General features: G+C 45.8%; 1 protein-coding gene across 1 annotated transcript in view; it reads right to left on the bottom strand.

Moving 5' to 3' along the window:
• Window positions 1–14,617, bottom strand: part of CYBRD1 (cytochrome b reductase 1) — a 30,885-nt gene extending 16,268 nt beyond the window's left edge. The window contains exon 1 of the mRNA XM_025994056.2: window positions 14,321–14,617. Within this exon, the coding sequence (XP_025849841.1) occupies window positions 14,321–14,507 (187 nt within the window). The 5' untranslated portion in view covers window positions 14,508–14,617. The remainder of the gene's footprint in view (window positions 1–14,320) is intronic.
• Between the last annotated feature and the right edge of the window lie 2,899 nt (window positions 14,618–17,516).

Raw genomic sequence — 17,516 nt, 5'->3', positions numbered from 1 at the left:
CTCCATTAGTATGTTTTTAAAAAAAAAAAACTCTTATTGAGATAATTATAGATTTACATACAGTTCTAAGAAATAATACAAAGAGAGCCCATATACTCTTCACACAGCTGGTAACATATGGTGTTACCAATTGTAACCACAGCACAATATCACAACCAGGAAATTAACATCAACATAATCCATTGACTTAATTCAGATTTCATTAGTTTTATTTGTGTTATATGACCCATACATATTTTTTTTATTTAAAAAATTTTTTTTAATTTTTATTTACTTATGATAGTCACACAGAGAGAGAGAGAGAGGCAGAGACACAGGCAGAGGGAGAAGCAGGCTCCATGCACCGGGGGCCCGACGTGGGATTCGATCCCGGGTCTCCAGGATCGCGCCCTGGCCCATAGGCAGGCGCCAAACCGCTGCGCCACCCAGGGATCCCCCCATACATATTTTTTAAATAAATGTAAAACACTTTCTTGGGGCACCTGGGTTGCTCAATCAGTTAAGTGTCTGCCTTCAGCTCAGGTCATGATCCCAGCGTCCTGGGATCAAGGCCCCCATCAGGCTCCTTGCTCAGCAGGAAGCCTCCTTCTCCCTCTCCCTCTGCCTGCCACTCCCCCTGCTTGTGCTCTCTCTGTGAAATAAATAAATAAAATCTTTAAAATATAAAAAATAAAACACTTTCTGCGGGTTGATCAAAGTCTAGAAATAAAATTGGAGTCAACTCAGCCACATGGTTTCTCCTTATGCTTTTTCTCCTCTGATTCAGTGGCATACCATATATGATTTTCTACTTACCAAGGAAAGCAAATGCCTCTTTACCCAATGACTTTGTGACCTTTCATCCACACAGTGGAGCCTTTTGCCATCTGTGTGATCATGTAGTAGTAAAATAAAATTGTGGATAATATTAAAATCTAATGGGGTGCCTGGGTGGCTCAGTGGTTGAGCTTCTTCTGCCTTCAGCTTGGGTTGTGATCCTGGGCTCCTAGAATCGAGTCCCACATCAGGCTCCACCCGAGGAGCCTGCTTCTCCCTCTGCCTGTGTCTCTGCCTCTCTCTGTGTCTCTCGTGAATGAATAAATAAAATCTTAAAAAAAAAAATCTAATAACACATCTCGCCCTCTTCTGGGTCAACTTCATTTATTACACACACACACACACAGACACACACACAGTTGAGCCCTTAGTACATAGTAAGCACCATGCTAAGTGCTCTACATGTTTACATTTACATTATAATTGTTACCTCAATTCTGTGAGCAAGGTACAATTACTATTACCATCATCTAGAGGAGAAAACTAAGGCACCGAGAGGGTAAGTAGCTTGCTTAATCTCAATTAGTGTTTTAAAATTAATATTATTTTTGTCATCATCATTGTCATCATCATCCTATCATCCAGGGATTGCCCTCGTCTTAGTTGAGGGAACTTGAACATCTACATGTGAAAAGGAAATATTTGGAAGACATTTGCTTGAAAGGCAAATGATGAACAATATATTACAACAACCTTTTCTCCCCAATCTAGATCCTGTTATATTAAATTTTTCCAAAGTCAAAACTAACCTCTGATGTTAGAAGTCAAGAGTAGTTATTGTAACTAAGTTACAATGGTTACCAGGAAAATTCTCAGATGCTTGGGATGTCATTCCATGATCCGAGTACATGAGTGTGTTCATGTTGTGTCTTCTAAAGACAATGGGCATCACAGAAGAATGCAATATAACTAAAATCTTTCCCCCTTACATATTAAAACTGGATTTTTGAACCTTTCACATTTACTCCAATGTTTTTAGATTGGTTGCACACTGACTTTCCTTCTCCAGCAGTAGCATAAATGGAACACAATTTAACCTTTTATTGATGATTTGGGGTTACCAATAATACCTATTGTTCTATTACCAGAGAAGAATGCCCTTAGAGGCTTCTAGGGCAGGAGAGGAGCTTTCCTCTGATTCACACAAGTCTAAGCAATTATGGTATTTCAGTCTGTGGATCTAGTTCAAAGTTCTTCAATCTCCTCTTTTAGTTTCTTGTTCAGTTAGAATGCTTACCCTCCCTCTATCATCCTGTATTATCTTTTATTCCTACTACCTTTAAGTTCTAGTTTATAAATTTTTACCTTAGCAAAAATCAGAACATCTGTAAAATTGGGGTGATGAATACATGGGGATCTGTTATGTTACTTTCTGTATGATTGAAAGAGTACCTAATAGTTTTACAGTTATAACAGTATTTTTGTAAGCTCACAAACCTAACAGTGAATAAATCTCTACTAAGCAGGCAGCCTGTGGAAACTGGAGAGCCTCTCATGTGAGGCATGGGGTTTTCTGCTTATCCTGGGTTTGAAGAAGTTCTGTTACATAGTTGATTAATATTTAAAATGCTCTTTAGATAAATGAGGGATAATTGCAAAATGCTGTATTTGCATAAGGTGTTTAAATGTTCTTAAAAATGTATAAATAAGCCAACTAGGGATCCCTGGGTGGCGCAGCGGTTTGGCGCCCGCCTTTGGCCCAGGGCGCGATCCTGGAGACCCGGGATCGAATCCCACATCGGGTTCCCGGTGCATGGAGCCTGCTTCTCCCTCTGCCTGTGTCTCTGCCTCTCTCTCTCTCTCTCTCTATCATAAATAAATAAAAAAAAAAATTAAAAAAAAAATAAGCCAACTATGGTGGACTTCGAAGGAAAGGCCAATCTTAACAGACTGAACCACCTTTCTTTCTTTCTCTTTCTTTCTTTCTTTCTTTCTTTCTTTCTTTCTTTCTTTCTTTCTTTCTTTTTCTTTCTTTCTTTCTTTCTTTCTTTCTTTCTTTCTTTCTTCTTTCTTATTTTTGAACCACATTTCTTAAACAAGAACCTACCCTTAACAACTATAAAAACTGCCTAGAGAACAGAATTTAACTATATCTTGCTTCTTTGGCTTGGCATTTACCTAGACACCATTCCTGAGGTTCAGCGAGAAGGAAGAAAAAGGTCTCATGGGCCCGTGTGGAGGGGAAATGGCATCAAACAGCTACTTGTAACTGAAACAAGGGTTTTCTGTTAGAGGCCCTCATTGGCAAGGATCATTTACCCCCAGAAAATGAAGGGAAACATGAACACATATATGTGAGAAGCAAATTTTAAATCTTTTTAAAAGAAAAATCATTGGCAGTGGAGTATGCTATTGTGATAAACTTAAGAAAGCAAGGAAGAAAGGAAAAAGGAAATCAACACCCATGTGTAATAATTTTTTGGACAAATAAAGGTGAAAATACAGTAACTTGGAATTGAATTTAATTATTAGAAAATTTCTCAGGTCCTCACTGCTTCATCAATTCATGAATATGTGAAAATATATACTATCTAAAATGTAATCTCTAGGGATCCCTGGGTGGCTCAGCGGTTTGGTGCCTGCCTTCGGCCCGGGGCGCGATCCTAGAAACCCGGAATCGAGTCCGTGTGGGGCTCCCGGCATGGAGCCTGCTTCTCCCTCTGCCTGTGTCTCTGCCTCTCTCTCTCTTTCTCTGTCTATCATGAACAAATAAATAAATAAATATTTAAAAATAAAAATACATAAAATGTAATCTCTGGTTTGACATTGGTTTTCCATCCACATACCATTGCAGAACTATCTATATGCAGGTTTGTCTTATGGCAGGTAATGCAAATTTAGAATGTGGAGAGGGGTACTTGGAAGGAGGAATGTCCCCAGACATAGAAAACAACTTGACTCTAGTTCTTCTGTGTTTAAGTCTTGTGATTCATGAAGGTTAGGACCATGTCTATTTTGTCCATTGATTGTCATATCTCCCCAGAAATTGAGCAGATCCTCTTTTAAAATGCACAAGTCAAAAACTCAAGACAATCTGTACTGCTGAACTAAGTGTTACAGCTAGTATAAGACCAAAGGATCCTTTCAAGTAAGTAACAGGTACCCTACACTTGGGCCCACTTGACGACTTTACATAAGCTTTAAGTGAACCCCCAAATAAAAGAAAAGTGGTTTGTTTGAAGTAGGCGCTAATTTATTTTTTTTTTTTTAAGATTTTATTTATTTATTTGAGAGAGAGACAGAAATAGTGACAGAGAGCACGAGCGGGGAGGAGAGGAGAAGCAGGCTCCCTACCCAGCAGGGAGTCCTATAGCGGCTCCATCCCAGGATCTGGGATCACGACCTGAGCTCAAGGCAGATGCTTAACCAACTGAGCCACCCAGGCGCCCTGAAGTACACTGCAAGTTTAAAACACCTAAATATGATATATCCATTACACTTCTTAATTCTTTGAATAAAGTATTATTTTGACACCCTTGGTATACATTCCAAGCAGGATTATCAACTAATTTCCCCGTGCCCCACCCCACCCCCGCCATGTACCAGGCTGTACAAAGACCTCAAGGTTACACGTAAAGGCAGAGAACCCTTTTAAAGGGATCTTCTTGGAAAGACTGGGGCACTGGCTAGCAAAGAGAATCTGAACCTGGAAGCGCCCCAAGCCTGGGCCCCGCCCGCACTGCGCAGGCGCAGCCCGCCAGGCCCCCCGGGGCCGCAGCAGCAGCCCAGCCTCAGCCTCAGCCCCGCAGCAGCAGGGACACCGGGCAGGAGCCGTGGGCGGGGAGGGGGGGGGGAGGCAGGAGTGGGGGGGAGGGAGCAGGAGCCGCGGGCGGGGGCGGGGCGGGCAGGCTTCGCCCGGGGCCGCCTGGCGCGAGGTCCGAGGGCTGGAGGGCTGGCAGCCAGGGCCTGCGCGGGGCGCCCCGGGCCACCATGCCCGCCCTCCTGGGGCGCCCCCCAAGCTTTCCGGGGCCCGGGCAGGGATGTGGCCGCGATGATGGAACAGAAGATGAGGAAGAGCCAGAGAGAAGGAAGGAAAAAGACACGGAAGAGAGAATGTCACTAGAGGAGCCTGAGGAACACATCCTGATTTTGCAGGAGCAGCTCTGGGCCCTCGAGGAAGAGGAGCAGCGGCTTTCCTGCAGCTCAACCAAGTGTGACCTGAGGAAAGGGGCAGGGCGCCCCGACCACCCGGTCAGCAGCTGCGCAGAGCCTGACTGTCCCCACAGGAACCCAGCTCAGCATGCAGGGGAGCCTGAGGACGGTCACCGAGGCACCCTCATGTGGCTGACAGGGCCAGATGCTTGGACGCCAAGTGCTTAAAACCCGGCCCTCGGCTCCCCTTCATCCAGCACAGCTAGACTCTGTGGTTCTACCACAAGTGACCCATTAGATTTTTATCTTCAACCTCACCCCCACTCTGTGTCATGGGTGAGGGTCCCCAGTGTGTCCCAGTCCAGTAAAATCTATCTGCCACTGCAAAATAATAATAATAATAATAATAATAATAATAATAATAATAATAATAATCTGAGCTTTGAAACATGCCTGTGTATTCAGACTGTCTCACTACATGACTATCATGAAACTAAAAACCTTTAAAGAATCAAAATGGGGATCCCTGGGTGGCTCCACAGTTTAGCGCCTGCCTTCAGCCCAGGGCCTGATCCTGGGGGCCCGGGACTCAGTCGGGCTCCCTGCATGGAGCCTTTTTCTCCCTCTGCCTGTGTCTCTGCCTCTCTCTCTCTCTCTCTCTCTCTCTCTCTCTCTGTGTCTCTCATTAATACATAAATAAAATCTTAAAAAAAAATCAAAATGCAGGAAGTGATTTGGATGATTTGGAAGATTTGTTTTAGTATCTTGGCACTTAAGTATCTATTTAAAGTCACTGAAACCATCACAAAGGCAGCCACTTTGTACAAAATAGTGTATGAAGGGAGAAAAAGTCAATTAATTGCTAGACATTTATAAATATCCAGAAATCCTGCACTGTTAGAGACAGCAAGTATATTTTCTCACACCTCATATCAATATTATAACAGACTATAAGTAGTATTGATTCTGACAACACCTCTTTGTCTGACCATTTGATCTCTAAAATTAGGAACTGAACTTCAAATCCTGGCCAGCTCTAAATACACAGGGCTCAGGTTTCCTAAAAAATAAATCATAACTTGGGGCGCCTGGGTGGCTCAGTGGTTGAGGGTCTGCCTTTGGCTCAGGTGGTGATCCCAGGGTCCTGGGATCAAGTCCTTCATTGGGCCCCCCCTGAAGGATGCCTGCTTCTCCCTCTGCCTGTGTCTCTGCCTCTCTCTGTGTCTCTCATGAATAAATAGAATCTTTAAAAAAAAGAAAAAGAAAATCGTAACTTAGCTCTAACAAACTCAAGTAAGTACAGCCTGTAGACAAGGCTATATTTTACTCATTTGTTTTACACAGTGTCTGGCATCCAGTAAGTGCTTAATATATGTATGCTAATTAAATCGTATGATACATGAAAACCGAATGAATGAATGGACTTAGAAAAGTACAGCCAAAGTCTGTACAGTTATTTCCAAGCCTTTTTTGACTTTTTAAGAAAGTTCCTACAGGAAAAAAAATTATAACAGATTTTTGATCTAATTGTTCTACTTTTTAAGGGAAAATGTTTAAACCCCACAAAGTTAAGACAGAACGCTCCAGCAGAAGTCACCTGTAAACTGTAAGGTATGGACTGGATTTGGTCCATAGATTTGTTTTGTTTGATCAGCACAATGTTTACGGGTTTTGTTTTGGTTTTGCGGCTGGTTTACTTTTAGATCAAACCAGTTTTTAAAAATCTGGATTCTCTTGGATAATGGGAAGCTCTAGCCACTATTGGCATCCCCATGTAGCCACAATCTGCTGTAGCTAAGAGGTTTCCTATTTTGTCCAGACTAGGCACTCTCCAATTCTTTACAGTACCCCCCCACCTGTAACACACACACACACACACACACACACACACACACACACACACACACAGCATTTACCTTCCTTTGCATGAGAATCTGATCTTTGGTTAACTGTCCTAATAAACAGATATCAGCGGCTTCACACTAATGTTATTAGGCAATGTCATTTATGATAAAAGTGACCCCGATTGGTAAACTGTATATGGACTGGGAGAAACAATGAAAAAAAATCTATAAATACCTGATAAGAATGCCAAACTTTGGGCTTTCCAAGGTGCAATGATAACCCTTATATCCTGTGTTGGTTTCCTAGGGCTACCATAACAATTACCAAAAACTGAGTGGCTTCAAACAACAGAAATGTATTTGCCCACAGCTCTGAAGGCCAGAAGTCCAAAATCAAGGTGTTGGCAGGACTGGTTCCTTCTGGAGGCTCTGAGGCAGAATCCAGTCCAAAACTCTCTCTTAGCTTCTGGTGGTTACTGGTAGACACATCATTCCAATCTCTGCCTCCATCTTCACATCACCTTCCCCTCTCTATCTACATCTTTCTAGATCTTTCATTTCTTTTTATAAGATCACAAGTCATTGGATTTAGGCCCCACTCTAAATCAGGATCTTTTTTTTTTTTTTTTTTTTTTTTTTTTTAAGATTTTACTTATTCATTCATAGAGACACACACACAGAGAGAGGCAGAGACAGGCAGAGGGAGAAGCAGGCTCCATGCAGGGAGCCCGATGTGGGACTCGATCCCGGGTCTCCAGGATCAGGCCCTGGGCTGCAGGCGGCACTAAACCGCTGCCTTGAGATCCTTAACTTTACATCTGCAGACACTGTGGTCATATTCACAGGTCTATAAGATTAGGAGTTGGATGTATCGGGGGGGGGGGGGGGGCACTCTTCAGCTCACTGTATATCCCCTGCAAGGAAACTGGAAACCAGATCTCTAGAGTATTACAAAAGATACTGGCTCCTGTGGGGCATGGGGCACTTAAGCTTTGATCCCACCACTGCCACTCTCATCTCCTGGTGTCTGAACTATCGTGGAGAGAGGCTAGTTTCTGGAGGCTGCTACATGAACTACTGCAGAAAGGATGCCCACTGAAATAGGATACTCAATGCTGCCCTGGCAGGAAGCTCTGGTCCCTGTCCTTCATCCTTCTGAGTATGCTGGTGCCCAGCATGGTCTTGGCAGTCTTGTGTTTCTGAATGTTTAGTTGAACACAGAAAGACACTCTGGTGGATACTATACCACTTCACATATGTACTTTACAAGCCATCCTTGTAGGTATGGCCCTTGGTTTAATTTAGTACAATTTTTAAAAGATTTTATTTATTTGAGATAGAGAGAGAGCACGAGCATGGAGAGGGGGGTGAGGGGGAGAGGGAAAAATAGACTTCCGCTGAGCAGGGAGCCCAACATGGGGCTCGATCCCAGGACCCCGGGATCATGACCTGAGCCAAAGGCAGATGCTCAACCACTGAGCTACTCAGGTGCCCCTAGTAAATATTTATGGAATGCCAATTATATGTTAGGTAACATTCTATGCACCATGGATACAACAGTGAAAAAAACAGACAAGGAAGCTTCCATTCTAGTAAAAGACAGACAATGAAGGAGTAAATAACTAAAACAGCCAATGGTCAGAGTCTGGATAATACTGTATTTTGAGTTTGGAGTCTATTCAATTTTCTGAGGGATTGGATGAAAAGTATGATAGGAAATGAGGAATCCAGGATGACTGTATGAATGTCTAAGAAGTATGAAGCTACCATTTACTAAGATGGGTAACCTGGGTGATGAGTGGTTTTGGAGGTGTGAAGAAGATGGAGAGTTGAGGTTTGGACATGTCTATTTGACGTCCAAATAGAGAGTTTGAGTAGACAGATGGTACGTGGGTCTGGAGTTCCTGGGAGAAGTCCAGGCCAAAGACATAAACATCAGATTCAGTGAGTAGATGGGTGTTTAAAGTTATGAGACTGGATGAGATCACCAAGGGTATGAGTGCATCAAGAAAGGAGAAGTGGTCAGAAGACTGAGCTTTGGGCACTGTACATTTAAGGGATCGAGGAGATGAGGAGGAACCAGCAAAGGACATTGACAGGCACAGCCAGCGAGGAGAGAAGAGCCAAGAGTGCTGGGTGTCTTGGAAGCCAAGTGAGGGAAGTGTCTCAAGGAGGAGGAAGGGATCAGTTATGCCAAATGCTGCTTTCTGATCAGGCAAGATGAGGGCTGAGAATAGACCACTGGAATCCGCAAAGTGCTTGCCAGTGGTAACTACGTTAAGAGCAATTTCAGTGAAGCAGTGCAGTGAAAGCCCTGACTGCAGTCGGTTCAAGAGAGAATGGGGGAGAGGAATTAGGAGGTATTTTTTTGTCAGTACTGCAGGTATTGACAAAAATTTCCAAAAAGTTCTGTGGCAAGCAGAGAATTGAAACAGTGGCTGAAGGGGGAACATGGGGTTAAGAGTATGGTTGTTTTTAAGATGATAGCAATTGTAACATGTTGGAGATAATCCAATGGCTGGTGAAAGTTAATGATGCAGAAGGAAAAGGGGAGATTTGATGGCTTTCCGTAGGCAACGAGGCACAGGTAGTACTCATGAGCCTGAGGCCTTTAGAATAACAATGCATTTCCAATATAATATGATGCCCATTCTTCTCTAACAAATCAGTGCTGCCAAACTGGCTACACAGGATGATCACTGAGGGACAAGGGAGGGCACTTTTACTTTAGATGCTATTATTATCATTACAAATGAGTAGAACTGCATTCTGTTACTAACAATTTAATGATGGTACAGAACCAATCATTCATCCAATAACTATTTATTGGCCTACCATCTGCCATTCTAGGGGTCATTCTAGGTGTCAGACAAAAGTGAACAAAATCATTTCTAAAACACATTCATCAGTTACAAAGAGATCTGCATGCATTTATTTATAACAAGAAATGTGTTTTGGGTTGCCTTGAATTGTGTGCCTATGCTCTGTAAAAACCCTCCCTTTACCTACCTACAATTGGTAGGTTTTATTATCAGTGGTGTCCCCAAGGCTGACTTTGGAGTGTCTGCGGCACTTTCTCCATCACTTTCTTTGCCAGGCTCTACCCCAAGAGCCTTTGCAAATACACTTAAGTTGACGTGGAATTTGGTCACTTTTAGATGTATTAATAGGATATGCCAACTGCCTTTTAAGAAATACTCAGTTTCGGGGATCCCTGGGTGGCACAGCGGTTTGGCGCCTGCCTTTGGCCCAGGGCGCGATCCTGGAGACCCGGGATCGAATCCCACATCAGGCTCCCGGTGCATGGAGCCTGCTTCTCCCTCTGCCTGTGTCTCTACCTCTCTCTCTTTCTCTCTGTATGACTATCATAAATAAATAAAATTAAAAAAAAAAAAAAAGAAATACTCAGTTTCTTTTTGTTTTAAATGTTACTGAAATGTAGTTCTATTCTCTCACAAAGCCAACCTGAGATAATTAAGACTATTCAGTTTCTCTCCCTTTAGTTTATACAGCAAGCAGATGGAAAAGGAAGGAGTATAGAATTGCTGAGACTTCTATTCACCAAATTTATACACTTGAATTTTCTACCCTTCGCCAAATAACACATTCCACCTTGCTGAACCTTTTAAAAGGTCAACTGCCACTTTGAGAGGGTTTATTTGTTTCAATCTTTTCTGTGGCCTTCTTTTCAAGGGTTGTTTCTCTGATTTCCTGGGAAACATTCCTTTTAGAGAAACACAAAGCCTCCTCTAAAGTTCTCTTTGAAACTCTTCCTCATTCATGTTTACTAGATACCCCCCACTAGCTTAAATTTTTGTTTTAGATATCCTATCTCTGTCATACTCTATTTTAGAATTACATATATTTCCCAAAATATATTTGGGCTCCCGTGTTATTTCCCAAAATATATTTGGGCTCCCGTGTGTAGGTACCTCGTGTACCCCATGCACACACATTTATTTTGTAACTTTTATGTTTACTCCAGAGCTTACTTCTTAAAGGTGCTTCCCAAGTCTCTTATTTGTTCTCAAATGGTTTTAAATATTGTTTACTGTTTGGGAATTGTATTTGCAAGGCTTTTTATGCTTAATGACCATATTTTAGCCTTCCCTTCCTATCTCTAAATATTTGTGCATCACAGACAAACTCAATTGCATCATGTGCATTACTAGAGATCTGAAACACCAAAACCTAAAAATTTCCTCCCTGAAACAATTACACAGGGGAGAAAAAAAAAAGCCTGTGTTAATATGGTTAGTCTGTAACATGTATTTCCCTCCTGGCCTGCAAAGTCAACTATTTACTGTACATCCTTCCACTGAAGACCTTCTATTGTTGGATCTGAGGAGATGCTGGCCCAGCAAGATTTGCAAAAACTCAGGAGTACTATGCATGCGCCTGTAGGTAGGAAAAAGCTTATGTTTATGTCAATTAAGGGCATTATCTGATTAAAGTGCTTTGCAAGTCTGGAATCCAAATAGTAAACAGGATGGGGAGTGTTGACAGGACAAACATTCCAAAACTAATAGAAATACAGTAACTAAGCTTTAAGAAAACAAGGTTTGCACAAAAGCAACAGATGAAAATTTCCAAAATATCCATTAAAAAAAAATCCATTTACATGTTTTTTGCTGAGGGTGGGGGTGGGGAAGGGGGAATCTTAAGCAGAATCCCCAACAATCCTGAGATCATGACCTGAGAGGAAATCAAGAGTAGGACACTTACTCAGCTTACACAGCTGAGCCACCCAGGCATCCACCATTTACATGTTTTTGCCCAAAAGTAAGTATAAACAGATTAAGAAAAGCCCAAAGTTTAGAGAAACTAGAAATCTTTTTAGGAAAACTCTAATGGACTCTAACACAAATAACAATGAAAAAAAAACACACACATTTTATTTATTCATAGAGACAAAGAGAGAAAGAGAGGCAGAGACACAGACAGAGAGAGAAGCAGGCTCCATGCAGGACCCATCCCGGGTCTCCGGGATCACGCCCTGGGCTGAAGGCGGCGCTAAACCGCTGAGCCACCCGGGCTGCCCAATAACAAATTTTAAGGTGTATTTTAGATGAAGCTTTTTGCTCCTCTTAAGAATATTTTGCAGGAAGTAGGCATATTGCCATAAAGGCAGAGAAATGAAGCTTGAAAATAAGGCCACTGAAAACATATCACTTCCATGGGTAAGGTACTTAACTGCTCTGTGCCTTGACTTATCCTTACATACCTGTGAAAGAGTGCACTTAGTGGGCATACAGAAAGCACTCAATGAACGTTAGCAACTGTTTTGTGACCATCTCCTCTTTGATAAGTCAGGAAACAACTAATACCATCTGTGTTTCTCTTACCCTCAATTACGAGAATACTCTGGGAAGTTTCTTGGTATTAGGAGCTGCTCTAAAGTCTAGTTGGAAGAGATCAAGAGACTCTTTGAACAAACAGAAGATGTTGACAGCTCTGGCCACACTTATGGGCTCCACCATGCAGGAAAGAGTGTTTCTGATGACAGCAACTTTGGAACTTGAGTATGTTTTTCTCATTTTAGGTCCATGGCAAAATAACTGGAGCTTACGTAACATTAACTTGGCTGGCTGATGGCACTCGCACCCCCACGCCTATTGCAAACCAGGTGGACCAAGCAGTAGCAATGTCTGCCACTACTTGGGGGGAGGGGGAGATGCTGGCCACACCTGCGGGACGCCTGCAGCACAAGTTTTGCACGGAAACAAAAGTCTTTTATTTGGGAATGAGGTTGGAGTTTTGTTCATTTGTTTGTTCTGGAGAGCCACATACTGGTGGAGAAAAGGCAGCCTGCTCAGAGACAAGGCTAGAGGTTTCAATCTAGAGGTGGGCACCTCTTCCTGAAGCCTTTACACTTATAGTCCGTTACCTTCTGAGATAGAACACCAGCCCACCACTTTCTACCTTCTTCTAAATACTCCATCTGCCAGGCCTTGACTTCATTTTTTTGAAAAGTGGTTACAAATAAATGCTGTCTGCTTGCACCACTAGCTAGAGCTTCCTCCAGCCAATCAGCCCAAGAAGGAAACATTAGGACACTGAGCACACAACCACAATAAAAACTGCCAGGGATTAGAGGGAAGGGGGGGGGGGGCGCAGGGCCCACAGGCAAAATGGGTGAAGGTGGTCAAAAGGTAAACTTCCAGGGGAATCCCTGGGTGGCTCAGCGGTTTAGCACCACCTTCAGCCCAGGGTTGATCCTGGAGTCCCACATCAGGCTCCCTGCATGGAGCCTGCATCTCCCTCTGCCTGTGTCTCTCTCTCTGTCTCTGTCTCTGTCTCTGTCTCTCATGAATAAATAAATAAAATCTTAAAACACACACACACACACACACACACAACAACAACAACAACAAAGCCAAATGATAAACTTCCAGTTATAAAATAAGTCCTGGGGATGTAAGGTACAGCACGGGGACTACATTAATAACATTATATTGTATATTTGAGCCATTGCTAGGAAAGTAGATCTTCAACGTTGCTAACAGAGTACATCTTAAACGTTGTCATCACAAGAAAAAAAAGTGTGTAGTTATGTGAGTTGGTAGATGTTAACCAGACTTCTTGAGGTGACCATCCCGATTTATATAAATCCTATATGTAATCATACACATGGCCACGTCACACACATGAAACACGTAATGCTTTATGTCAGTTATATCCCCAAAGCAAAAACAAAGTCGGCCACCAGCTGGGCCCGCCCTCCGGGTCAGGTCAGCCTCAGCCCGGAGCGTGCACAGCAAAGCCCAGGGCGGGCTCAGGGCTCAGGGCCCAGGGCTCAGCGCTCAGGCAGCAGCATCCCGGGGGCCCGCGCCCCGCAGGGAGCCCCGCAGGGGGAGTTCGCTGGTGCGCAGCCACGCCAACAAGTTGGGCTCCAGGCTGTCCGAGGGCCCGGCGGGGGGCCCAACACCCCCTGGGGGCCTGGCGGCTTCCCGACCCTGACGGCCTGGGCGGAGCGACGCCAGAGCCCAGGCTTCAGCGCCCGCGGCCGTCGGCTGCCGCGGCCCTTCTCCCGGGGCTGAGGATGGGACCGAAGGCAAATTCTCGCCCCCCCGCACCCCACCCCGTTGCCTTCCTCTCCTAATCTGCAGCCCTGAAGAAAGTTGGGAGCAAGGCCTCACGGGCGTCTCGGGGGCCGGGGGCGACTGGGGGGCTTAGGGGCCCAGGGTGGGGACGCGCGGCGCTGCAGCCTCCGTCCTCGGCCCGGGGTGCTGGGCCCGGGATGCCTGCGGGGCGCCCCGGGCACTCGCGGCGAGGAGTCCGCCAAGTGGGGCGGCCGTACGGGTCAGCCGCCCCCTGCAGGGCGTCTCGGGCGGTCCCGGCCCCCTGCCCCCGGCGCCCCGCAGCCCCCCGGCGCCCCGCTGCCCCCGGCGCCCCGCTGCCCCCCGGCGCCCCGCTGCCCCCCCGGCGCCCCGCTGCCCCCCGGTGCCCCCGCTGCCCCCCGCTGCCCCCGCTGCCCCCCGGCGCCCCGCTGCCCCCCCGGTGCCCCCGCTGCCCCCCGGCGCCCCGCTGCCCCCCGGGCCCCCGTGCCCCCCGGGCGTGCCCAGTACCGATGCCCTGGATGAAGACGAAGCCAGTGACCATGAACACCGGGTGCCAGTTGAACTCGAGCGCGGTCCCGTCCCAGCCGAGCCCCTCCCGGTAGTGCAGGACCCAGACGAGGCTGAAGATGACGGACAGGAAGCCGACGAGCAGCGCCGACACCAGCAGCCCCAGGAAGCCCCTGTAGCCGTCCATGGCCTCAGCGCCCCATGCCCCGCGCGGCGGCCGCTCGCGCTCTGCGGGGCCGACTTAGGGCTCCGGCCGGGGGGCGGGACTCGGCCGCCGACTCCGGAGCGACCCCGCCCGGGGGAGGGGCCTCCTCGGCGGACGGCTGCGGGCGGCGACCAGCCAGTCCGCCTGGAGGACTCCATGCCCACCGCTTGTTTTGATTCATTTTTAAATTTTTTTTAAAGTTTATTTATTCATGAGACAGACGGAGAGAGAGAGAGAGAGAGATTGAGAGAAGCAGGCTCCATGCGGGGAGCCCGACGCGGGACTCGATCCCGGGTCTCCAGGATCACCCCGGGCTGAAGGCGGCGCCGAGCCGCCGAGCCACCCGGGGATCCCCCACCGCTCGTCCTGAGCCCTGCCCTGTTCTCTTACTCATTTGGGGGCAGCCCAAGGCAGCGGTGCTCACGCGAGGTTCTGAGAAAACAGGAGGGGGAGGGGGCCGTGTGATGGTTTTGATTAACGAAGCCTCCTGAGCCGCAGCCCTGGGCATTTGGCTGTGCTCAGGCGGGGCAGGAATGTGCCAAGGAGGCTCTGCCTCGCAAGGAAACCACTTGTAGTTTGAGCTGTAGGGAGGGAAGACACATAGGTCCTGCGCCCTGGATTTGCCTAGACAGCGTGATAAATAGTGGCTCTTAAAAATGCCCACCTACACAGACTACTTTGGACCAAAGCCCCACTTTAGTGAAGCTTCACTCTTTACCCTCTTGCCAGCATCACTGTCACCCTTCTCCCTTAGGCTGTTGTCTGCTGCTGTTAAAGAAAAGGTGGGGGCAGCCCGGGTGGCGCCTCGGTTTAGCACCTGCCTTCAGCCCAGGGCATGATCCTGGAGACCCAGGATCTAGTCCCACGTCGGGCTCCCTGCATGGAGCCTGCTTCTCCCTCTCCTGTGTCTCTGCCTCTCTCTCTTTCTCTCTGTCTCTCACGAATAAATAATAATTATTATTTTTTTTAAAAAAAGGTGGCTCTGGCTGTTAGGGCGTCTAGAATGCATTTGGGAACATGCACTCATCTCCAAGGACTGGTTTACCATATTGTCTTGTTGCCATTTTGAAAGACCTTCGGATGTGCAGGTGGTGTATGCAAGTGATTTTTCAACAGAAAAGACCGGTTTCAAGCCAAAGAAGTAGGAGTGTCAAGTCCTGAGAGTGGGGCAGGATTAAGGGTTATGAGTAGGAGGCTGCAGACTTCACCTATGTCATTATTTTTCCCTTGGTGGAGAAAGAGAGGGGGAATAAACAAATGGAAAGGAAGGACCCCTCCCTGCAGGACAAGGCTTTCTATAGTCTGGCCCCGCCTGACCCTCCTCCCCTCTCATCCCTTCACACGCTGACTGGCCCTGATGTCTGTGGCTGTAAACTTCTCACCCAGCTCCTGACCACTCTACCCACACCCTTGCCTCTAAATTTTCCTGACCAGGTCTCCACCAAGACAACTTCTCTGAATCTGCCCTTGCCTCTAAATATTTTATGCTTCTACTCACCCACCTCCCCAACCAATGCCTCTCTGCATCATTTATCAAGTTGTGACATAATCAATCATCTGTTCCTGTGGCTGTCTCCACTCCCCACGCTGCCCCCTTGAGAGTATTAACTGTCTAATTTATCATTTTATTCTTCCTTGGGATATAGTAGTTACTCAGTAAATGAATCCTACCAAGTGTGTAAGGGTCCTGGCAAGAAATAGCTGGTGCGTTCCAACTGGCCAATTTAATAATGAACAGGAACTATTTACAAAGTTGTGGGCAGGGTGTAGGAAACCACAAGGGTTTTGCAGAGCCCAGGCCTAAAAAGAGAAGCGGGCTACTGGAATCCAGAGAGGCAGCTGTGCAAGGAGGGCAGTCTCAATGAAGTTCTGGCCTTGAGTTGAGGGACCCAGCCCTCCTGTAGCGACCTCACAGGCAGGAAGAATGAGAGGAAGAATCTCTGGGATTCCAGATTCCATTTAACAAAACATCTCAGGAGAATGAAAACATGGCCGAATGGTATGGATGGTGTTGAATTATCTTGAAGCTACAAGCTAAACTGAGAGGATTTCAGCTTTAAAGTTGTTCTTGTCAAAAGTTCAGAAAGAACAGAAAACCAATGAATTATGGAAGTAGTGATTAATAAAAGTTTATTTACTGGGCACACAGCAAAGACAGTTTGCAAACTAGGAGCATTCAAATCAAAACAGAATGAGTTTCAGGGGCATAGGTATATTGTTATAAAGCAGCTTATGTAGTGAGACAGCAGTGACTTTATTTTTTTTTACAGTGATTGGTTTTAATATTAGAATTTTCATAAAAGATAGGAAATTGATCAGTGGTTATCTTGTGTCAATCTTGGGAAACAGTTGAAGTTTTGGTTATGATTTCCAGAGGCATAAGCAAGAAATGACCTCTGTCAAATTAGTCTTACAAAATGAGCTAAATTAAGCTTTGCTTGTATGACTAAACTGGCTTTGTCTGCTCAGGCAATTTTCTTTTTTTTTTTTTTTAATATTTTATTTATTCATGAGAGAGAGAGAGAGAGAGAGGCAGAGACACAGGCAGAGGGAGAAGCAGGCTCCACGCAGGGAGCCCAATGTGGGACTTGATCCTGGGACTCCAGGGTCAGGCCCTGGGCCAAAGGCAGGCGCTAAACCACTCAGCCACCCAGGGATCCCCTGCTCAGGCAATTTTCAAGCCCAGTCTCTATTTGTTTCTCAACATCCTTTAAGGACCTAACTGTGATAAAACTTGCTACTTGAAAGAGGAAATTTTTTTTTTTTTTTTAAGATTTTATGTATTTATTCATGAGAGACAGAGAGAGAGGCAGAGACACAGGCAGAGGGAGAAGCAGGATCCTCGCAGGGACCCGGATCATGCCCTGAGCTGAAGGCAGACACTCAACTCCTGAGCCACCCAGGCATCCGAAAGAGGAACATTTTTAAATAAATATTGTGGCTTAATATGAACAACTTTTTAAAACAAGAGTTGTTCAATACTAGAAGTTT

The sequence above is a fragment of the Vulpes vulpes genome, chromosome 3, assembly GCF_048418805.1.
Source record: "Vulpes vulpes isolate BD-2025 chromosome 3, VulVul3, whole genome shotgun sequence".
Taxonomy (NCBI): Eukaryota; Metazoa; Chordata; class Mammalia; order Carnivora; family Canidae; genus Vulpes; species Vulpes vulpes.
Note: the sequence above shows the minus strand (reverse complement) of the source record. Positions and strands in the feature narration are given on the sequence as shown.